Source organism: Bos indicus x Bos taurus, chromosome X (genome assembly GCF_003369695.1).
Source record: "Bos indicus x Bos taurus breed Angus x Brahman F1 hybrid chromosome X, Bos_hybrid_MaternalHap_v2.0, whole genome shotgun sequence".
Lineage (NCBI taxonomy): Eukaryota > Metazoa > Chordata > Mammalia > Artiodactyla > Bovidae > Bos > Bos indicus x Bos taurus.
Window position 1 is genome coordinate 37,793,563 of NC_040105.1, and position 24,241 is coordinate 37,817,803.

Here is a 24,241-nt window from a genome sequence, read left to right on the forward strand (position 1 = left end):
CTCTAATCTGGTATCCCTGCATCCACACATAGGCAAAAATGATCATCTTAAAACATAAATGGGATTGGAGCACATTACTCCACTGTTTAAAATCCTTTAATGACTTTCTATTACACTTAAGAAAAACACTCAAATCACTTAGCCCTCTCATGGCCTATAAAACCATGAATATTTTTTTTGCTGTCTCTTTTCCAACATCATCTTGTCCTGTCTTTTCCTTCACTCTTGATTTTCTTTCACTCACTTTCTCTTCAACCCCAATGATCTTTCCTTTTCCTATAGACTGCCCTTAACTACATTATTTTCTTTGCCTGGAATAGACACATCCTCTCTCTTTGTGTGGTTATTTTCTTATCCTTTGTTTTAGCTTAAATGTCACCTTCTCATCTATGTCTTCCCTAACCTCCTTAGCTCCATAAGAAACACTGAAATCCACAAATTTAGAAAAAGTCACATTATATGTTGGATGTATGCTCAGTCAGTCATGTTTGACTCAATGTAATCCCAAGGACTGTAGACTGTCAGGCTCCTCTGTCCATGGAATTTTGTAAGCAAGAATACTGGAGTGGGTTGCCATTTCCTCCTCCAGGGATACAAGTTTCAAAATACTTCTTATTAAGTTTGTTTTAGTAAACAGTCACAAGAAGATAAGGGATGGCTTTTCCTTTTACCCTAAAAAATTCTATCTTCACATTCTAATCTCTGGAAGTGCCAAACAACTTGCCCCAAACTATAAACTTCTCTTTTCCTTGCACACACTGCTGTCAGAATCTACTTTTCCCATGTATAGGGCTGAAGAGTACCAGTGATTCTTATCTCCAAAGGAAATACAAAAGTTGTGGTGAGATGTAAGAAACCCTGCTCCTTATCAAGGTCCTAGATGTAGGGAATATTCCATTCCCATGGTCCACAGTTCTTGCCTGAGTTCCTGATCCTTTGTTACCTCAACCTTTTCTATAGGTTCCTGAGCCCAAAGATATTAAAATGATCTGTCCCACTGTTTTTAATCCCAGATGCCCAGATTATCTTCTTAATTCCAAACCTACTGCTTACTCTGGTTTCCTAGTCCTGGCTTCCTGCCCTGTCCCTATCATCTGAGCACATGCCATGCGGCAACATAAACACATTCCTAAGATACATATAGTTAATAAATGTTGGAGCTGGCGTCTGCTCCCAGATCAATTGGACTCTACATCCCATACTCCTAACCATGATGCTATATTGCTTAAATGCGTAACTTCACATACGGCCAGAAAACCTGTATGCAAATCCTGTTCACTTCATTTATAAAACTGAGTAACCTTGGGCAAGTCACTCAATCTCTTCAAGCCTTGTTTTTCTCACATGAAAAAATGAAGAATCTAACTCCCACCTATTTTGGGTTGCTTCTGGGTTTAAAGGTGATAATGTAAGAGAAGGTGATATGTATGTTATACACTGCTCTATAAAGATATGCTGCTGTCATCGCATGGGATTTTTAAGGTCATCAGAGATGCTTTCTATTAGTCAGAGTATTCCTGGATTGGAGTTCAAATGAGATGTCAGTCTCTAACTAGGAAGAAAACAACTTAAGTGGAGAAAACATCTGAAGATGAACATGAAAACAGTAGGAATAATTGGTACATTTCTTCTGAGAGCAAGCAGAGTATCAAATGTTACCTGGTTCCATTGGGGGCATAGAGTTCTCATCTTCACATATCGTTCTCACTAGCAGGTTACTTGCAGACATAGAGAAAGGAATTAAATGAGGCGAAAAACAAATGGGCTGTGGGGAAGTCCCTTCAACTGGAGGCAGTATTCCCGTCATTCGAAGAGAGTCCGGGGATTTCTCCTTTAAAGCAAACAGGTTAAATAAAATGTTAGATGATGTTATATATTTAATATTGATGTAAACTACCCTGAGGTTGCAAAAACTATTGAAGAGAGAGACTTCAAATTGGCCAACGTCCCACAATGTTCACTCTTTAATAATCCCCAAGGGCTCAAAAATGTTGTGTTTTGTTGCCTCTGTGTCTAAGTTGCTCTAAATCATCAATCTGTAGGTATGTTTTTCACAAGATGGGGAAAAGTGTATGTGTGTTTTCTCTGCCTTCCCTGAAAAGAAACAGTTACTCAGGAAATGCAAACCAACTACAAAATACTTACAGGATATTTCTTAATTTTTCCATATATACTTTTTCATAATAAAAAGCCAAATGTAACTTTTTACCTCTAAAAGCATACATTTGGGAATTTAAAGTAATTTTTATTAAAAAAGGAATGTCTTCTTTAAAAATTACTTGGGATTTTACTTTTAAAAATATAAGTGTCATTGTAATGATCATTTTAAAGCACAGAATGAGAATCCCTAAATTTAATTAAGAAAGAACATTCCCTCTCAACCCAAAGTTCTTATTTTTTGTTTTCAACCTTTCATTATTTATAATATATAACCTTTCACTGCTCATGAGGTATTAGCTTTAAAAGACAAAAGCAAAATAGAAGTCAATTCACATACGGTTGAGACAACAATTTAGCAGTACCACTGTCTACAAAGGTTATCTATGATCATTTCAATTTTCTAATTTGTTTAACAGTTTAGTTCTGAGTTTTCTTTAAAAGTTTGTAAGCCATTAATTCTAATCATTTTATATAGTAAATTTATCTAAGAAGACCCTTCTTTGGTTTAAAAAGAAAATAAATTCGTTTTCTTCCAGTTTTCTTTGTAGCTCTGGACAGTGTTATATATAGAACAGGTCACAAACATACCCTCTCTCGACGGCGCACACGTGCTGATAAAGATCTCTGCAGTACGTTTTCTAAAGGCGGATCACTGATGGGGACATATATAGCTGAAGGTAAGTAAGAATAATTTATTTCATCTGACTCAATGTCTTCTGCCATACCAAGTCGTGGAGTGGCAAAAACTAGCATGTGACATCCACCACAAGCAACCTGCAGCATAAATTCACAGATAAATTAATCGACATTGGCGTCAAACACAAATGGGTTTTTAACAGTTTTTAGCTACAAAACATTAACTTAGCAGTAGACTTCGACTGAATGATTGAATCGCTCTTTCTCCCTCTCTCCCTCCATACACACACACACACACACACACACACAAAACACATGAATTACGATATATATTCTTTAAAAACTATTACTGAAAATTAGACCAAATTTAATACATCATTTTACTTTCAACTGAATATATAGTATAGAGAAAAAACTATCTGGCATATTATATTTCTCTTTATAAGTCAGAAAAGGCTATTTTAATCTGGGAGCAACACTAACAACTTGAAAAAAACCAGAGAAGTTCTACTTAAAAATAAGGGACCCATGGGTCATGTCGATGTACGGCAAAAACCATCACAATATTGTAAAGTAATTATCCTCCAATTAAAATAAATAAATTAATAAATTAAAAAAAAAGAGAAATAAGGGACCCAAGAATACATCAGTCTCTTGGAATAAACATGTCTTCAAGCCCTTCTCTTTACATGAAGGTTTCTTAAGTTTAATGCTTAAAAGTCCCAAGAGCAAAATGCAAGCATGAACAATGGTGAAATGAAAAACGTAATCAACATCTTAAGGACTTTAACAAGTAATTTTCAATAAAATGCTTAAAAAAACATTGTGTAGTGTTTACAATATAGAGACTTCTGGTATCTTCATAGAGTTCTACATTGCAACATAGAATAGCATACTCTGAACCTTTCCTTCATAATATTTCCAAAGTTAAAATTGATCTGTTTTATGTATAGCATTTAAAAAACAATTATCTTCCCCATAAGATTATACAGGGGCTTCCCTGGTGGCTAGATTGTAAAGAATCTGTCTGAAATGCGGGAGACCCGGATTCAATCCCTGGGTCGGGAAGATCCCCGGAGAAGGGAATGGCAACCCACACCAGTATTCTTGCCTAGAGAGTCCCATGGACAGAGGAGCCTGGTGGAATACAGTCCATGGGGTTGCAAAGAGTTGGACACAACTGAGCAACCAACACACACACACACACACACGATTATAAGCTCAGTGAGTGAGAATTTGGTCTCAGTGTGCATCATTGCATGCTCTGTATTTCTCATCCTCAGTCCAGTATTTTGTACCAAGCAAGTATTCATCAAATAGGTGTCAAATCACATGGGAAGTGTTCCTTAGTATGAGGCTCTGAGCCTTTGGGGAACAAATTCCAAGTGATATTGTTAGGGGAAGCACACTGACTGAAACTGCCCACCCTGGCCAGGCACCACAGTAACCATGTGCATGAGCTGTTTTACAACAGGAGGTCTTGGTAAGGAACACAGAACTAATAAGCTACCACCAACCAGAAGAGTTCGGGAAAAGTCAAAAGGAGAAACCACATGTCTGACCACCTCCCAGAATCCTTCTCTCTGGCATCCATCTTGGCTGAACAAGGCGTGCACCACCAGGAAGGACTCTGAGTCAGAACGACTGGCTAAAGACAACCCGGAAACTAATCCCATCGCCATAAAACCTGAGACTGGGAGCCACATGGCAGAGCTGTGCTCCTGGGTTCCCTTACCCTACTGCTCTCTGCCTGGGCACCCTCTCCCAATAAAATTTCTTGCATTGTTAGCACATGTGTCTCCTCAGACAATTCATTTCAGAGTGTTAGACAAGAGCCCAGTTTTGGGCCCTACAAGGGGTCCCCCTTCCTGCAACAATACTATCATCAGTGTGTGTGCATGTGTGTGTCTGTGGTGTGTGTGCACTCTGTTGCTCAGTTGTGTCCGACTCTTTGCAACCCCATGGACTGTAGCCTGCCAGGCTCCTCTGTCTGTGGGACTTTCTAGGCAGAAATACTGGAGTGGATTGCCATTTCCTCTTCCAGGGGATATTCCTGACTCAGGGATCGAACTCAAGTTTCTTGCATCTCCTGCATTGCTGGTGGATTCTTTACCACTGTGCCACCTGGGAAGCCCTTATTATCATCACAGACTAAACAAAATTTTCATCTATAGTTCTTAATTGGCTAGTGTTAGAAACAACAGAGATACGGTGCATGATGCGGACAATACTGAAACAACACTTTGTCCAAATAGCACTTAGCTAAATAAAAGTATTTTCAAAACTCGTCATTTATTATCAGCTGGATCTGAGGGTCTGAATGGTATCTAACCCAACAAACATTTACAGATGACTACTATGAGTGAGGAAAAACATTAGGAAAAGGACAGATTTTCAGAGTGTTGTGATGTCTGACATTTGGCATTTAGGACACAAGTGTATTCACTAGATAGAGCCATGTTATTATTTCATCTAAACATAAAAGGACTCATTTTCTATGAAATCCCAAAAGAATCAAATATAGGAATATGAACACGTAAACAGGAAAATGTGAAGCCCTTACCAAATGTACTATATACTTCAAAAAACTAGAACACAAAGTGGGAACGAACTGATTGGTAAAATTTTCCATTCCGAGTCCTAGTTTTCCGTGTCGACCATCTCCAAAAGTATACAAAAGGCCTGATTCTAAAATGAAAAAAAGAATTTTGAAAGTTACTTTGATGGATCTATTTGCAAACAACAAATATATTAACTGACATTGCAATTTTCCCCTTAAATTCTGCATTGAATTTACTCTGGTCCATTGATGTTCCCACACTTTCTATGGTTTCTGTTGTCCACACATAACATTAGGCAATAGATACCGCGAGAATAAATCACCAGCACTTGGTGGCTTGTGAAGTTGAGACCCAGTCCTGTGAGGTGTTGTATGGAGTAGCAGCAATCCAGCATGAGCTCTCATGATAAATACCACCTTTTCAAAGAGAAGGAGATTTTTGTATTCTGACCAATTTATTTTCTTTTTTCCTCAGGTCATTGATTAGGTGAGGGTTTATCAACTCTGGCACTACAGACATTTGAGGTTGGATAATTCCCAACTGTATGGGTTTGTCCTGTGCCTTGTGGAATGTTCAGCAATATCCGTGGCTTCTATCTATTAAATGCCCATACAATACCTCACTTCTGCAACTGTGACAATCAAAAATATCTCCAACACTGCCATGTGTCCCCTGGGGAGACCAAAACACCACTAGACTAGATCCTCTCCCTTACTTCTGCTTCAGGGTTGTGGAAAGTTCCTGAAGGAAATGCCATAAACCAACCATGCTGCTTGTTGGGGATACCAATATTGGGGGGATCCCTTGTACAGCCAGGCCCAAGATAATGATGAGTAATTTTGTCACCTCACCAGTTAAATCTTTTTCTCTGCGGCCAAAGCAGCTAGTCTGAACCTTCACTCCTCAAGCCTTTCCTTCATACTCTCCATCTCAAGTGAGGTAAGCGCCATGGAAGCAGAAATAAAGGAAATGGTGCCAGTACAGGTACAAAAGAGGGGCTCTCCCTCTAATCCAGTGATTAGGAAAGGCTTTCAAATTAAAGCTGAAAGGATTAGGGTTTAGCTACAAGAAGGAGGGAGCAAAGGATTTTTCAGGCAGAGGCCAGCAGTACATATCAAGCACAGAAAGCATAACACAGTCAAGAAGCTGAGAGGCAACCAACGTGTCTGGAGCACAAAGGGAAGAGTGGTATGAGATGAGTCTGAAGAGGTAAGAAGGAGCCACACCGCAGAGTATCTTATTAGCTCATATTAAGCATTTTTGAACTCTATATTAAGAACAAGTGAAAGTTGCTCACTCATGTCCAACTCTTTGTGACCCCATGGACTATACAATCCATGGAATTCTCCAGGCCAGAATACTGAAGTTGGTAGTCTTTCCCTTTTCCAGGGGATCTTCCCAACCCAGGGATTGAACCAGGTCTCCTGCATTGCAGGCGGATGCTTTACCATCTGAGCCACCAGGGAAGCCCAAGAACACTGGAGTGGGTAGCCTATCCCTTCTCCAAGGGATCTTCCTGACCCAGGAATTGAACCAGGGTCTCCTGCATTGCAGGTGGATTCTAAGGCAGATATTAAGAACACCAATAACCTAAATGAATGGTTTTAAGCTGGGAAATGACAAGATCATATTTGGGAACTTGCACTTTAAGATGGCAAAGTAATTGTATACTAAAAAAAGCCAAAAGAATTATCTGAAAAAATAACCATAGTTCACTGAAGTGGCAAGTTCAAAACTTAATATATTAAAAACAAATAGATTCCCTATAAATAATCAATAAACCAGCATTTAGATTCTCAATTTAGATTGTTATAATTCTTACTACTAGATATTTGTTTTCTTTCTTTATGTGTACTCCCTATTTTTGTTGCTTTCCTCCTCCTTTTTTTGACCCTGATTTCCTCATTCACCAGGGCTTCCCTGGTGGCTCAGCTGGTAAAGAATCCGCCTGCAATGCGGGAGACCTCGGTTCGATCCCTGGGTTGGGAAGATCCCCTGGAGAAGGGAATGGCTAGCCACTCCAGTATTCTGGCCTGGAGAATTCCATGGACTTTGTAGTCCATGGGGTTGCAAAGAGTCAGACACGACTGAGTGACTTTCACTTCCCTTGTTCAAACTGTTAAGGTTTCTTTTTTTTAAACTTGAGTGTCTTTAGCCAGAAAAAATTAGCTCTGATCAAGCTGCCTGATCACACTTCCAACCTCAGAGAGCTTTTAAAAACATGAACCACTGGCTATAATGGGGAACTGGAGGGAACTTACTGATAACTCACTGCATACCTCTCATTAGTCCTGAACAACAACAACAAAACTCATGTAACACCTAACCCTGCAGAAGATTCATGACCAAAGCAGTCAAACAAAATTAATATTCAATTATTTGTGCTATAACTTCTTTCATCAGGAGGAAAGGTATTACAAAATTTTAACCAAATAACCTAATTATATGTTAGAGGATCTGTAAAAAGTGTATATTTACTATTGTGGTGACCCAAGGACGAAAGAGCAGATAAAACCAAGGAGGGTCTTGTAATACAGGAATGGAAAAACCAGACCCTTATCATCCTTCCCTCCCCCACGTTGTAACTATTAATGGAACAGTATAACCTGTGTCCCCTCCTACCCCATTCAGTCCAGTTCAGTCACTCAGTTGTGTCCAGCTCTCTGCGACCCCATGGACTGCAGCACACCAGGCCTCCCTGTCCATCATCAACTCCTGGAATTTGCTCAAACTTATGTCCATTGAGTCGGTGATGCCATCCAACCATCCAACCATCTCATCCTCTGTCGTCCCCTTCTCCTCTCGCCTTCAATTTCTCCCAGCATCAGGGTCTTTTAAGTCAGTTCTTTGCATCAGGTGGCCAAAGTGCTGGAGTTTCAGCTTCAACATCAGTCCTTCCAATGAATATTCAGGACTGATTTTCCTTTAGGATGGACTGGTCAGATCTCCTTGCAGTCCAAGACTCTCAAGAGTCTTCTCCAATACATAGTTCAAAAGCATCAATTCTTTCTTTGTAGTCCAACTCTCACATCCATACACTTCTCCCATCCAGTATACATGCCTCATCCAATCAGCAAATGAACCACAAGATCCCTATCCCACTCCTTGTAGCCTGGGTATAAAAGTGTACTGAGGACCCCTGTTCAACGTTGGTTCTTCCTTGAGCTGGCCCACTGTTCTAACAGTGTCTCTCACTCTAATAAACTTTATTTTCCTCTCATTCTGTCTCATATCTTGAAATTTTCCAGCCTGCACCCAGACCACGACAACTATCAGTGGCAATTTTGAGTTGATGGAAAATGGCAGTAGGACAGAGAAACTGAGCTTAAGGGCCCAGCCGTAAGTCATACATATCAACAACTTTTCTGGGACTATGAATGAACAATTCTTTACATTCTATATAGTTCAATTTCATGCTACATCAACAAGGACTTTAATGTAGTAACAAGGATGTACATTAACAAGGACTTTAATGTAATGGGCTTCCCTTGTGGCTCAGATGGTAAAGAATCTGCCTGCAATACAAGAGACCCAGGTTTGATCCCTGGGTTGGGAAGATTCCCTACAGAAGGAAATGGCAATCCACTCCAGTATTCTTGCCTAGAGAATTCCATATACAGAGGAGCCTGGTGGGCTATAGTCCATGGGGTCACAAAGAGTCGGACACGACTGAGCGACTACACTTTCAACTATACTTTTAACAAGGACACTGATACTGGAAAATGGGCAACCAGTGCTCTCTGAAAGATTCTCTGGGAAAGAAGGGCCAGTACATGGTAGTACCTTGTATTTGCTGATTCCTACTTCCCCTAACCAGATACCATTAGATGAGCTCCATCATAGCAGAAACTTTTGTAAAAAAAGGAGGAAAACACAGAAATACCAGTATCTGGATTATTTCAAAATATTATATGCTGCTGCTGCTGCTAAGTCACATCAGTTGTGTCTGACTCTGTGCAACCCCATAGATGGCAGCCCAATAGGCTCCTCTGTCCCTGGGATTCTCCAGGCAAGAGTACTGGAGTGGGTTGCCATTGCCTTCTCCGAAATATTATATGAGTTCCGACTTTTTAATGCTTTGCTTTTTCGATAGAAATGGGAGCTACAAATACAAAACTTACAGAGCCTTTTGTTCCAAAGCAATTAAAATTGTGCAGTGTATTAATTATCTAGGAGTGAGTCAGTCATTTTAGGGAAGCACCTTCACTGAGTCCTACGCTGGCAGCACCTAGTTTCTGAGGTTGAGAAGTAGGCCCAAAGCAGCATCTTCCCGGACAAAAGGAGAAACTACAGAGCAGAAGAGCGAGCTCTGCTAGCACTGTGGAGGAAGCATGAAAGTCACTCCTGAAAACACATCCTAGTGGCAGAAGCCTTCTAAGAATTTACTCAGCCTGAATGGTACTGTCAGATTGAACATGGAAATTTTTTTTTTAATTTTATTTTATTTTTAAACTTTACATAATTGTATTAGTTTTGCCAAATATCAAAATGAATCCGCCACAGGCATACATGTGTTCCCCATCCTGAACCCTCCTCCCTCCTCCCTCCCCATACCATCCCTCTGGGTCGTCCCAGTGCACCAGCCCCAAGCATCCAGTATCGCGCATCAAACCTGGGCTGGCAACTCGTTTCTTACATGATATTCTACATGTTTCAATGTCACTCTCCCAAATCTTCCCACCCTCTCCCTCTCCCACAGAGTCCATAAGTTCCTTCTTAGATTTTCCCCCTTGGTGTGAGCAGAGTTCAGAGCCTTCAAATCAATAGTTTCAAAAAGACTCCAGCTTTCTGACAAAGTATAATACTATGGTCTCACCTCTGAGAGCACTGACATATTTTGAGGCTCTAAATCATTTACACTGATTTTAAATTGAACTAAAATATGAGAAAGGAGTTTACAACTTTACACATTGGCATATTAAACAAGGAATTACATTTTCTCACTTATTAATTCCTTTGCTTAAGTTAGATACATTCATTCTATATAGTATTTATTTTGTAATAAAATATACCCAGTTCCATTAAGTATACTAACAGAAATTTGATCTGTACCTGTTATCAAAGCTGTGTGATTTTCTCCACAGCAAACATGACTTATTTTCTTATCCTTAACACTCTCAATGACTTTGGGTTCTGAAGTTTCAAAAGTGAAAGTGCCAAGACCCAGTTGACCAAACTGTCCCAGCCCAAAGGTGTACACGGCTTTCTCTGAAAGGGGAGAAGCAAACACAAGAAGAGGATTTCAGAGATACAGATACTATCATCATTCTATCTGGAAAAATGGTGATATTCCCTCTTCTATAAAGTACGTTAGGGGTCTCTCAAAGAAACACTCATGCAAGAATACCCAATACTTACCTACACATTCGATAAAGCGAGAGAAAAATGACAAGGTACACAGTTGTAACAATTATGTCATGGGCCTAATTCTCTTACGTATAATGATAGAAGGAACTGCTAAACACACAAAAGTCAGTGAAACCAAAAAAGTCCCTATGATTACCACTCAGTCAAAAAGCATCAATTGTCTAAACTAATTCCTTTCACTGACTTAAATAAACGAATAGTATTTCCCACAGAAAAAGTCCTTACTTTTAACAGCAGTTTAATGGAATAACCTATTTTAGAAAACAATCTCAGAGGAGAATTTGCATGAGAATTAAAACTTACAGCAGATATGCTACACTTATTCACAGGTAAAGCTCATTTAGGGCTTCCCTGGTAGCTCAGCTGGTAATCCACCTGCAATGCAGGAGACCCCGGTTTGATTCCTGGGTTGGGAAGATCCACTGGAAAAGGGACAGGCTACCCACTCCAGTGTTCCTGGGCTTCCCTGGTGCCTCAGATGGTAAAGCATCCACCTGCAACGCAGGAGACCTGGGTTCGATCTCTGGGTTGGGAAGATCCCCTGGAGGAGGGCATCACCACCCACTCCAGTATTCTTGCCTGGAGAATCCCCAAGGACAGAGGAGCCTGGTAGGCTACAGTCCATGGGATTGCAAAGACTTGGACAAGACTGAGCTACTAAGCACAGCACAGCACAAAGCTCATTTATTAGGAAGTGCAATAATAATCAGAGGAGGGTAAAAGCCTTTCCTCTATATTATTTAAATTAAAAAAAATTTTATTGACGTATAGTTGATTTACAATGTTGTGCTAATTACTGCTATATAGCAAAGTGACTCAGTTATACATATAGATATATTCTTTTCATATTCTTTTCCATTATGGTTTATTATAGGATACTGAATATAAAATATGACCTTGCTGTTTATCCATCCTATGCGATATTAGTAGTTCTGAAGTGATTCCAAATGAACTCCAATAATTTAGTTAAGTATTAGCTCATATAGTCTTGAGAAATGGAAAAGCACAAGAACAGGATAAACAAGTGGTGATGTAAGTGTCCTTTTAGACACACATGCTTCCGGGCCCCTGCCTTAGGAAGCACAGTGTCTACTGCGTTTGTGTGCTTCTCCGCAGTGCAACACATTGCCTCTCCTGCTGCAGTTACAGAAGCAAGAGTTTCAGATTCAGGTAGAAGCCCAAACCTTCATTCCTACTAGCTGCGGCAAGCAGACAAGCTACTTAAATTCCCTAATGCTAATAATCCCTTCTAAAAGAGCTGCTGCAAGGATTAAATGAGAAAACATACAGGAAACACAATGGGACAGTCAGTCGTAAATGAACATTTTTCTAAAAAGTAATTATCTAATCAACTCACCTTATTGTGACGACACAGGATACTGATGAACACATAATTATTGTCATATAGTTTTACATTTTTCTTTCTAATGTTTACTTCATGAATAAGACACAAAGATATTCTTTCTTAAAGACAACACAGTGTGTCAAGGATAAGAAGCCACACTGAGGCAATGGCAAACAGACCTTTATTTTAGTGTAAAAATCACTATCTCTAGTAAAACTAATAATCACATAGCGTATCTCCAATTCTGAATGTTCAGCTTAATAGGAGGATGTTGGGTAAGGGAAAAAACTGTCTATCTCGAGCTGGCCAACAATCACTCCAAGTTTCTTGGGCTGACTGACAATAGCCTGTGAAATTAGGCTGTTCAGGCACACTGAATCAAGTTACACAAGTTTTGTCCTTATTCTGTTCCCTTGTGTGCTTGAATGATTAGCAATGACAATAGTTTCTATTATTTTTAAATGACTGAAGACTCTTACCTAACGACATTATATACAAAAATCAATATAATTTTTAGTCATCCCACCTTGGTAACATTTTTAACAATGTAATTCAATGTTAATAAATATTACTGTCTTAGGAAAACAGATTTGATTAGTTGGCTTCAGATAAATATTACTCTAATTTCACAGACTACATTTCATTTCACAACTAGATACTTGTGTAGCCCTGTAGAGATCTTAAGTTTGTCTAAATATAATCTGGAGAAGTTAAGTTCTTATTTTCTTTGGGGCCCAGACTTCATTGTGGACCCAATCTAATAACCAAGCCTTTCTTATCTTCTGATAACTGCTGTGGATGACATACAAAATGACATGGATCACTTGGTCTCACTTAGTTTGTCCCAGTTCCAGTCTGATACTTTCTCTACAGCAATCCATTGTTTCCCTATCGTTACAACCAGTAGCTGTATTGTGTAATCTATCGTAGTTATATCAAAATATCAAGTTTTAAATAAATTTATCAACAATGAACTAATTAAAATTATCTTTAAAGTATTCTATTGACTTTAAGATCAATAAAGTCTGATCTAAATAGACTTTAAGATCAGAATTATAGACACAAGAAAAAACAAAGCTGGGGAGGGCCCCCAGAGAATCATCTAATCCAAGCCCTTCCCTTTAGTTAAGAGAACCATTTAGAACAGATGATTAGCTATTCTTGGCTTTATGGTCTTGCAAAGTATCCAATAACTCTTAGGTATTAAACTTAGTACTTACTCAAACTGATGATCATACACTCTTTAGGTCCATTTCTTTATCAATTAGGACTAAATATTTAATAGTTCTATCCATACTGCTTCAGAACACAGGTTTCTCACAGGACTGGCTCATAATAAAGCCTTTAAAGGTCCATGGATAAATTTTAAAAAATAGGCGAAGTAGTGAATTTTCCATACAGATAAATTTATACAATTTAAGGGGATGTCTTTTACTATAAAATTAAGAGCTTTAAAATTTTTGTTTTGAAAATGACCCTTACTTTATGATATAATGGTGAAAACAGATTGCATTTTTCTTGCAATGTCCATATTTAGCCAAATGCAAACTGGAAGTTGGCAATCTTCTCTAGGTCTTCATATTCTCTTACAAAATAAAAAACTTAAAATATAAAAACTTTAACGGTCTGTGAGATTCGAAAGTCTCCAAAAAATCTGGAGAAAACAATCAGTTTCTGGCAATATGGTTTTTAACTTCAAAACAAAGTTCACAGACAGCTAAATGTCTATTATACTATAATACATTACTTATGTGTACTTATGTGCACTTTTAAAATTTTAAGTATAATTAAAAGATTATCTTGAAAATATTTTATAATATGTGGTTTAATGACACATTATTATATAGTCAACATTGCATCCTTTAGAATAACCTTCAATAACCTAATAAATTCATTATTTCTATAATCTTTGTATAAACCAGAAAAAATACATGACACAAGAATAAACTGCATTTCTGCCTACAGAATAAATTTTCAGATAATTTATAAAGATTAAAGTTTAATCCCTAAAATAAATCTTTCAGAAATTATATAAAAATTCACTTTATCAGCAGAAGTTTAAAAAAGATCTTAAACTTCAGAATTATTTCCAAATTTAGAGTGGAGGACCTGGAAAAAAATATTTCTCACTTTGAAAATATTCCATCTGGAAATTGCAATTCTGGGAAACCATAGCTTTATAAGCATGACTAGGACTAGAACAGGAAATCAAGGAAAAGTGATGTAAGAGAGGAAAATCTAAAGATAATATACAGCTTAATCATCTTGCAACATTTAAGCATTAACATCTAAGAATTAGATGTTATTTAAAAATTTGTCTAGAACACTTCTAGCTTTGGGTTACTGAAGATTAAGTGGTGACTTCAAAAACTGTTTCTTTTTACTAAAAACTATCATAATTATTCACTACCTAACTGCATTACCTCTATACTACTCATCTAAAATAAATCTAATGCTGAACAAATCTGGGAGCATCAATGTAAGCATATTAATAGACAGTATATTTTAATTATATTGACCAGCATCCTAAGAAGTCACATGTCATACCAAAAACAAAATTCAGAAGCCAAAAGGGACATTATCATTAAGGTTCTAACTCTGTATTCTTATCTGTAATTTACAATCTTAACTCCCTTTAATGAATTATTATAACAGACATAAAAATCACAAAGAAATCACCAAGGTAGATATTGTGACTATCAAAGAAAAGAATTACCAATGACAAGTAGAAAAGACTATTAACAAGGAGCGTCTTCAAATTAAGTATTTCAGAAAAATTAATGTCAATTTTAAATAAATATGGAATACATATACATGAGGAAAACAAAGTGTTCTTGAAAATGAGCTAAAAAAGTTATTTGCTGCCATTAAAGGTGTTAAGGTCATGAAAATGTCAATTATGTAAGCAAAAACAATTCAACAAGATTCATTTTTTTTCTACTTAACAATATCTTCCATAGGCCAGAAATGTTTACTAACTATATGAACAAAAAGTAGAGATCTTAATGGAAAAAGATGCAAAGTCTACTCACATGAAGTACCTGAAACATACAAACTCACTGAAGCAGAGACTTGAACGGTGGTTGCCAGGGACTAGGGTGGTGGAGAGGGGAGCTGCTTATTAATGGATTTCAGCTATGCAAAGGTGAAAGTTCTACAGACCTGTCATATCAGATTGTGCCTATAGATAACATTACTGTATTATACACCTAAAATTCTGTTAAGATGGTGGATCAGATGTTAAGTGTTCTTACCACAATAAAAATAAGCAAATGTTAAAAAAGGTTTTAGTTAGGTACCACAGAAAGCAGGGAATGGAGCCGCACCCATACCTGTAAGAACAACTGTGTGCCCTCCACCACAAGCAACTTGGATCACCTTCTCAGAAATTCCAGGCACCAGCTGGGGCACTTTGTGATTGACCAGGAGCTTTGGGGGAAGACCTAACTTCCCACTCTCCGGTTCTCCAAAGGTGTACAGTTCTCCCTCAGCTATTGAAGGAAAAAAAAGAGGGATCCATGATGACAGAGACATGAACAAAATACTGGTCTTTTTGGTACATGTTCTTATGTTTGATAAAAAATTTAGAAAATATAAACTTAAAAAATCTGACCTTTCTTGAAATACTTCTACTCAATAGTAAGGAATAAAGGTAGATTTTCCCTTCCTCTTGATTATTCTAATCCAAAATCTTCATGAAGAATTCATGACTATCACTACCAGTAATAACTAGAAAATTATTTTATCTGTTTCACAATACACAGACAAGATGATCTTACTTCTTCCACTTACTTTTAATAAAGCAAAATGACTAGACATTAAACCCCCAAAAGGACATGGATTTTGTCTTGCTCACTATGGTATTTGCAAGAACCTAGCAGTGTGTCTACTACATTAAATATAATACTTATTGCATAAATAATTGCTTTTCATGAAACTTTCTGTATAAAACTCATTTATGCACGAAGCAAATATGGTGAGTGAGCCTAAAGATGGCAGGTTTTACTCAGATGGCACTTTTTCCAGACAGACGCTCCTGCTAAGGAATTCATGTCATTTAATCGCTGCTTTGTCTATACCAATACTATTGATCTGCTTCTGTTATCACACTTAGCACACTATACTATGAGCTTCATGAAATCAGGAACTATTTCCTATGAACCGAAGTGAGTCCTATAGAGCAGGAATTTAAAAACTGTAGTAAATACATAATCTAATCATAAGCTTCTACGTCAGTCACGTAGAAGAGATAACACAGCACGTCTTGTTGTATTACTGGCATGTCTCCAAAAGAACCACACCACGACTGACTGCTGACTAACCCCTGGGAATGCAGCCTTTGGGAGTGTTCTTTAAGCTGGTGATAGGCGATTCTGTTACACACACCTGGAGAAATGAATTATGCCAGCTTAGCCAGGAGCTAAGAAAGGGTTGCTTTGCACAAACATCAACACTGATGATGTACACCTGGTTTCACTGTTGAAGGGCCTGAATTTCAGGTGCCATGACGAGTTGCTAGCAGAATGTGCCTACATGACCGGCCACCCACAGCAAAGCCTCAGACCCTGAAAATAGAACAGGGCTTCCCTGGGCAGAGACATCACACACACATCCCTGTAGTTCAATGCCAAAGAGAAAACACACCTTGTGTGGCCCTGGAAGAGGAAGGACTGGGAAGTGCATACGGGACCTCTCTGAAGAATACAGATCTTTCCTTTGTTGTAATAAATCTTAGCTATGAGTATAATGAGCTGTTGAAGACAGATCCCTTCTAGCAAATCAGAACTTAGGGAAGTTGTGTGATATCTAACACACATGGTAGGTGCCAGTTTAAACTTGGTCAAATACTGCAAACACAGCCAAACTCATTTTCTAGATTGATTTGCACAAAAGTGAAGTTTTCTGTACTACAATTTTTTCTGAAGTACTCAGCACGGAAGTGCTTAGTAAGTCAGCATGCCTCTCCCTTTCCCCATGCTTCTTGCTTCTCATATGAAAGGAATTTCTAAGTCCAGACAAGTCTCTTTCTACTACTGTCTGTAAATTCCTGCTGCTCCCCACACCTTCAATGGATGAATTGCATGGTATGTGAACTACACATCAATATAGCTATTTTTTCTTAAGGCATAAAACAGAAAACAAAACAAAAAAGTTCAATGTAAGGCCTATCAGTTAAAACGATTAATTGCACTTATTTCTCTACTGGCTAAAGCAGTAGTAAATAAAAACTGACACTGGCAATTTTATTAAGGCCTAAATATAAGACATTGCTTTGTTTTTCCATGTGTTTTTTTTTTCTATTTTTTGTTTCATAAACAAAGTGAGCACAGACTATACCAATTCCAGGAGCCCTAAAGTTGGAAATAAGTTGGTATGTGGTATTGGCCCAAGGAAAACAATTTATCATTCATTCACTTACCTCCTCGTTCAACAAGATTTATTTATTGTCAGTTTCTTCAAGACACAAACTGACACAGTAGTGAACAAAACTAGCCAAGCCAGAGTTTGCCCTTTCTTAGAACCAAATTACTACCAGTTCAGTTCAGTCGCTCAGTCATGTCCGACTCTTTGCGACCCCATGAATCGCAGCATGCCAGGCCTCCCTGTCCATCACCAACTCCCAGAGTTTACTCAAACTCATGTCCATTGAGTTTGTGATGCCATCCAGCCATCTCATCCTCTGTCGTCCCCTTCTCCTCCTGCCCCCAAACCCTCCCAGCATCAGAGTCTTTTCTAATGAGTCAACTCTTCGCATGAGGTGGCCAAAGTACTGGAGTTTCAGCCTCAGCATCATTCCTTCCAAAGAAATCCCAGGGCTGATCTCCTTCAGAATGGACTGGTTGGATCTCCTTGCAGTCCAAGGGACTCTCAAGAGTCTTCTCCAACACCACAGTTCAAAACCATCAATTCTTCAGCGCTCAGCTTTCTTCACAGTCCAACTCTCACATCCATACATGACTACTGGAAAAACCACAGCCTTGACTAGATGGACCTTTGTAGACAAAGTAATGTCTCTGCTTTTGAATATGCTATCTAGGTTGGTCATAACTTTCCTTCCAAGGAGTAAGTGTCTTTTAATTTCACGGTGCAGTCACCATCTGCAGTGATTTTGGAGCCCCCAGAAAAATAAAGTCTGACAGTTTCCACTGTTTCCCCATCTATTTCCCATGAAGTGGGACTACTACCAAGTCATTGGTAAACCTGGGGGGCACTAAGATGGGACAATAAGCATTTTCTAAACCTGAATCTGAGGTGCACGGAATAAGAAGTAAATGTATAACAAATACTTAGATATCTAAGAGGGTCCATAAAACTGTTTTCCGCTAGGTGCTTTTATTGTTAAAAAAACCATCAATAGGATGGAAAACCAAGATCATACTTTTGCTGTTACTACTAGAATAGATGTAGCTATAATAGAGTCCAGCACTTAAAATATTTTAATTAAGGTAGAGAAAGTTGCCAATGAGGCCAGGAAAAGGAGAAATTGGGGATCCTAAAAAAAGTCCCACTGAAGGAAAGCATATCCCATACTGAACTCTCCTCCTTTTCCATCAAATCATCAATCCTATTTCTACAATGAGAACCTATGACTTATGTACTAAAATGATAAAAGCAAATTATCAGGACAAGATCAGAATTGGTCAGAGTACAGAATCAAGCAAATCCATAGAAAAGAGGCTCATAGGTCTTGTTTTTAATGCCAAAGAAATTTGAGGACCAATATTTAGAAGGGTTTTTTATATATAAAAATATAGATCTAATTCATTAAAATCAGTTAACATGTCAGATAGTTTGAAATTATAAACACTCATTATTAAAATGAAGAAACACTGTGACCTAAAACAGACCAAAATAATTTCATTACATGGAGTACCATGGCGATAGTGCTATAGAAATATAGGATGTTATGTCATTTTATTATTAATTTAGTAATAACTTAGACATGGGAGATAACATAAGAAATTCAACTGTTCTGTCTTACTTGTTACAAAAGCTGAATGGTAATATCCGCAAGAGATCCAGGAGATAGGTTTTCCAATGGTCACTTGATGTGGGACACATATATTAGTTATATTTTGTAAACCAATTTGCCCTTCGGAATTGTCACCCCACATGAATAGCTCGCCATCCTCTATAGTTAAAACATGAAGAGGAAAAAACATTTTAAGAGGTAGCAGGGATAGCAAGTTATTATATTCCCAACAGAACAGTTATTTTTTAATTTAGAAAAATGATGTATCTTGAAAGAAAAATACTAAAGACATTTATACCAGGGAACTACTTAACGGTACTATTTCTATTATGAAATGTTTCTATAATGATAAAGGATAGAGAATAACCTAAAGTGTATCACTTTAGTCACGCCCATATTTCTACCTCAATAGCAAAGACAGAATGTCCTTTCCTATAATAACCTTTCCTTATTCTAAAGTCTCTAAGCAGAAGATGGTTCCCTCCTTTCAAGCAGTCTACCTGTAACTGAACTGAATGCTGGCATGAGTCACACTGCACATCTCCCAGACAAGGCCCAGGTCAGAAGGACTGGGACTACTTTGCTCTGAGAACACTGTGAGAATGACGCTTTAGAGGAAGAAAAAAATTAAATAAATTTATTTTGCTAACTTTTTTTTTTTACAGTTGAAAATACATAATCTAACTTCAGAGACTAGGAGATACATTAGTGTACCTAACATCTCAAAACCAGGCTAACTCCTGTGCTTTCTGATAAAGGCTGTGTTGTCAGGGGGAAAAAAACCCTAAGGGAAATATTCTAGAAAAGAATGAGCAAGAGTTATTTACTTGTCTCTTTTAATTAAAAGTTTTTCAATCTGAAGTGTTTCATGATAAAGCAAATAAAAGGAAATATGAAAATAAGAAACAAAAGGAGGAGGTCTAAACGCTAACGGTGTGGGCGAGAGAACTGAAGGGATGGACTGCAGACCCGACGCTGCTCTCCTGGCCAGAGCGGCAGTGCACCTCACACCCCTCTCTAGACTGGAACGAAGACGTACACTGGCAGCTTCCTCAGTGAGACGTGTGCATCTCGGCTCCAAATTTTAAAGAAAGTTCTCATATGGGCTTTTGATAGGCAGAGCAGAGCGATGCAATGACCATTACAGACTGTATTTTAGTAACATATATCCCACAGATTTCTGGGATATTTCTGACAACAACTTCACTAAAGCTGAAATGTAACTTTTGGAACATGCAATGAAGGTACTATTTAAGAATATCTAAAGAAACAGATGGGTAGTACAGCTTAGAAGTTACTTAACAATTACCTTCTAAATGTATGTAAGCATAAAGTTGTAATATTCGTCATGATTTTCAGTTCTATTTTAAATGTCTTCTGAAAACACATGGTCAATGAAAGAAAATGAAAAAGGATTGCTGTCTTCAGTTCACCGATTCTGTATATCCTGGTCTGAAAAAAAGGACTATGTCCCAGTTTGAAATGGAAAAAAGAGTCTTACCAGTCAGTGCAGCTGAAGTGTTAGACCCAGCAGACAGTTGTTTAATCTTATGCTGGGATGTAAAGAAACTAATTAGATGGAAGGCACTTCTTTCATCAGTATCACCAAGTCCAAGCTGCCCTTCATTATTTCCTCCCGTGGCATATACTTGGCCTCCTCCTGCACATGGAAAAGAAAACATCAGTATACCACAGTCGTCACCTTTAGGAGACAGTCCAGTGTACACTAGATAGTCTCACTATTACTAGTGAAGAAAGCTGAAAGTTGGCATTATCCTGCAATTTGGTGAACAGCTTCCTTTTGGTGTCAAAAATACACTAAAACAAGCAAGGCTCTACATTTCTGTGAGATTTTATAAGTTATTCTAGGGTGTAAGTAGCAATCGAAATGCAGAACTATTAATTCAGAGCAAAAAAGAGGAAAATAATTTCCAAATTAGTTTATAATTCAAATCAAAACTTTTTAAAAGAGATGTGGTTCATTAATTTTAACTTCCATACCATTAAGGCTTAGATATAATGCAACAATAAAATGAGGCAAATACAAGAAGAATCAAATTAGAAATGTGGAAACTCTGTGCTGCAAAATTATTTTAATTTTCTATATTTAATTTTCTGCCTTCCTAAACAGGAAGGCAGTCCAGCATTGTGTCTAGGCAAGAGGACACAGAACCAGACTTCCTGGGTGCAAATTCTGGCTTGCCACTTATCAGCTGTGTAACTTTGGGCAAGCTATCCTTAACGTCTCAGTGTCTCATTTTCCTCATCTGTAAAATAAGATAATAATAATGTCTACTTCACCGGAGAAGGCAATGGCACCCCACTCCAGTACTTTTGCCTAGAAAATCCCATGGACGGAGGAGCCTGATACGCTGCAGTCCATGGGGTCGCTAGAGTCGGACACGACTGAGCGACTTGACTTTCACTTTTCGCTTTCATGCATTGCAGAAGGAAATGGCAACCCACTCCAGTGTTCTTGCCTGGAGAATCCCAGGGACGGGGAAGCATGGTGGGCTGCTGTCTATGGGGTCGCACAGAGTCGGACACGACTGAAGTGACTTAGCAGCCGGAGTAGCAATGTCTACTTCATAGAGGTGTTATGAAGACTAAATGAATTAACATTTATGAAATTCTTAGAATAGAATTTGGGACACTATCAGCACTGCGTGCTGCTGCTAAGTCACTTGAGTCGTGTTCGACTCTATGCGACCCCACATGAAATTGAACCACACAATTTAAAACATATGGAGCATATCAGAGTTGGTGGAATGCTGAAGCAGTTCAGACAATGACACAAGGAAAAAGTTGAATAGTCACAAAAAACTCTATGGAAGAAGAAAGACATACACTGGATCTTAAAATACAAATATCTGAATAAGAGAAAGAGAAAAGACACTTTAGCAAAGGGAAAGTATTGAGTGAGGGCAGAGAGCTGAGGTTGGGGCTGAAGCAGTGAGAGCAGCCTGAAGACAGAAGAAGCTGTGTGTGGGAGATGGAGGTAGGAAAGACTGCTGGGTGGTCAGTGCCTGGATATCTAATTGCTCCAGCAGGATTTGTTGGAAGATTTCCTCAATCTCCTCACAGAATTGCCTTGGCACCTTTGTCAAATATTACTTGGGCATAAACATGTGGCTTCATATCTGGACTCTACTCCATTCATCTTTGTCTATCTACTTACTAATAGCACACTGTCTTGATCATTGTTGCTTTGTGTGTGTGTTAGTCGCTCAGTCATGTCTGACTCTCTGAGACCCCATGGACTGTAGCCCACCAGGCTCCACTGTCCATGGAATTCTCCAGGCAAGAATACTGGAGTGGGTTGCCATGCCCTTCTCCAATCCCTGGATCTTCCCAATCCAGGGACTGAACCCGGGTCTCCCACACTGTAGGCAGATTCCTTACCGTCTGAGCCACCAGGGCAGCCCCACTGTAGCTTTACAGTAGGTCTTAAAATCAGGTAGTCCTCCATTCTGATCTTTTCAAAACTGTTTTGGCTATTCAAGGTCCTTGGCTTTTCCATATAAACTTTAGAATAACCTTGTGAATTTTCTACATACACACACTCATACACACACATGGCCTGTTTGGATTTTGATTGGAACTGTGCTAACTCACATCAAAAGCCTTTTAAGGGCTTCCACTCACCCTCTGAAAAGAAGAGGGAAGAGCAAGACCAGGAGCATGTGGCCCCTGAAGGTGTGCACACAGGTAAGGAGACGCTGTTCCTTGCCGTAATCCAAGAAAAGAAGCTTTCTCTTCATCGACTTAACATTTATCTGCATATTTTCATAGGCAAACAAGTGTACTATCCATTTACATTTTTAAAAAAATCCTCATCTTACTGTTACCAAGGTACCATTTCTATTAATTTTACAAAGTCACAAATGTTACTGGAGTAAGATCTCAGTCCTCAGATTGAACAGGAAGTCATAAAGATTGAATGAAGTGAAGTGAAGTGAAGTGAAAGCTGCTCAGTTGTGTCCGACTCTTTGTGATCCCACAGACTATACAGTCCATGGAATTCTCCAGACCAGAATACTGGAGTGGGTAGCCCTTCCCTTCTCCAGGGGATCTTCCCAACCCAGGGATCAAACCCAGGTCTCCTGCATTGCAGTCGGATTCTTTACCAGCTGAGTCACCAGGGAAGCCCACAGATTGAATACTATACCTGTTAAAATTAGGGTGTGGTTCCTTCCGCAAGCAACAAATTTCACTTTTTCCGGTTTTAAAGCTAAAAATATAAAAATATGACAAGTAAGATATTTTATGATTATATGGAAATGATAAATAATCCAGGTCAAATGATGACCAAGTTGTAGAACAGATTTAAACCCAGGCCTGTCTGACTTCTAAGTTGATTTTCGTAACTAATAAATCAAAAGTTTTTGGAGGTAGTTGTGCATCATAATAACCAATGGTGTTCTGAAAAAAAAAAAAAATACAGATAGCTTAGCCTGATCCCTGGAGAATCTGAGTCAGTAGGTCTGAGGTAAGACCCAGGCATCTATATATTATTTAAAACTCCACAAGTAATTAGTATGTGCTGAGATCCACTACATTGTTATGCTGTCTTTTCTGCAACCGGATCTATTCCCTAATCTGGCATTACCATCATCAAGTTTACTTTCTACCTTACACAACAAAACACTAAGTTCAACATTCATAGGCATTTGTTGTTGTTGTTTAGTCATATACCTACAGTAAAGTTCTTCATTCATTCATTTACATATTAAAAACCTTTACAGAACATCTCCTAAGTGCTCAGCATAGCAGCTGCAAAAATCACTAAGACAGAGTCCCTGGCTCAAAGATCTCATAGTCTAGACAATCTTGTTAGCTCGTCTATTAGATATTGGACTTCCCTGGTGGCTCAGATGGTAAAGAATGTGCCTTCAATGCAGGAGACCCAGGTTCGATCCCTGGTTGGGAAGATCCCCTGGAGAAGGAAATGGCAACTCACTCCAGTAATCTTGCCTAGAAAATCCCATGGACAGAAGAGCCTGGTGGGCTACAGTCCAAGGGGTCACAAAGAGTCAGACACAACTGAGCAACTAACACATTCCCTTTCATTCAATTTTGAACAGTAAGCATAGTAGGCACTGTAAATAAACCCAAGGGTTTAGTCACCTGTGCGCAGTAAATATTTTTGACTTAGTGGAATACTTCAAAAGTTCCACAACAATATCTACAAATAGCATG

General features: G+C 38.5%; 1 protein-coding gene across 3 annotated transcripts in view; it reads right to left on the bottom strand.

Annotated features, from left to right (window-relative positions):
• Nucleotides 1–24,241, bottom strand: part of RPGR (retinitis pigmentosa GTPase regulator) — a 74,738-nt gene that overhangs the window by 46,548 nt on the left and 3,949 nt on the right. For all 3 annotated transcript variants that reach the window (XM_027533846.1, XM_027533847.1, XM_027533845.1), the window contains exons 4-11: nucleotides 23,211–23,273; nucleotides 20,544–20,702; nucleotides 19,052–19,201; nucleotides 15,402–15,560; nucleotides 10,410–10,565; nucleotides 5,360–5,484; nucleotides 2,749–2,934; nucleotides 1,660–1,831 (exon numbers count right to left, since the gene is read on the bottom strand). In XM_027533846.1, coding sequence (XP_027389647.1) covers nucleotides 1,660–1,831; nucleotides 2,749–2,934; nucleotides 5,360–5,484; nucleotides 10,410–10,565; nucleotides 15,402–15,560; nucleotides 19,052–19,201; nucleotides 20,544–20,702; nucleotides 23,211–23,273 — 1,170 coding nt within the window. The remainder of the gene's footprint in view (nucleotides 1–1,659; nucleotides 1,832–2,748; nucleotides 2,935–5,359; nucleotides 5,485–10,409; nucleotides 10,566–15,401; nucleotides 15,561–19,051; nucleotides 19,202–20,543; nucleotides 20,703–23,210; nucleotides 23,274–24,241) is intronic.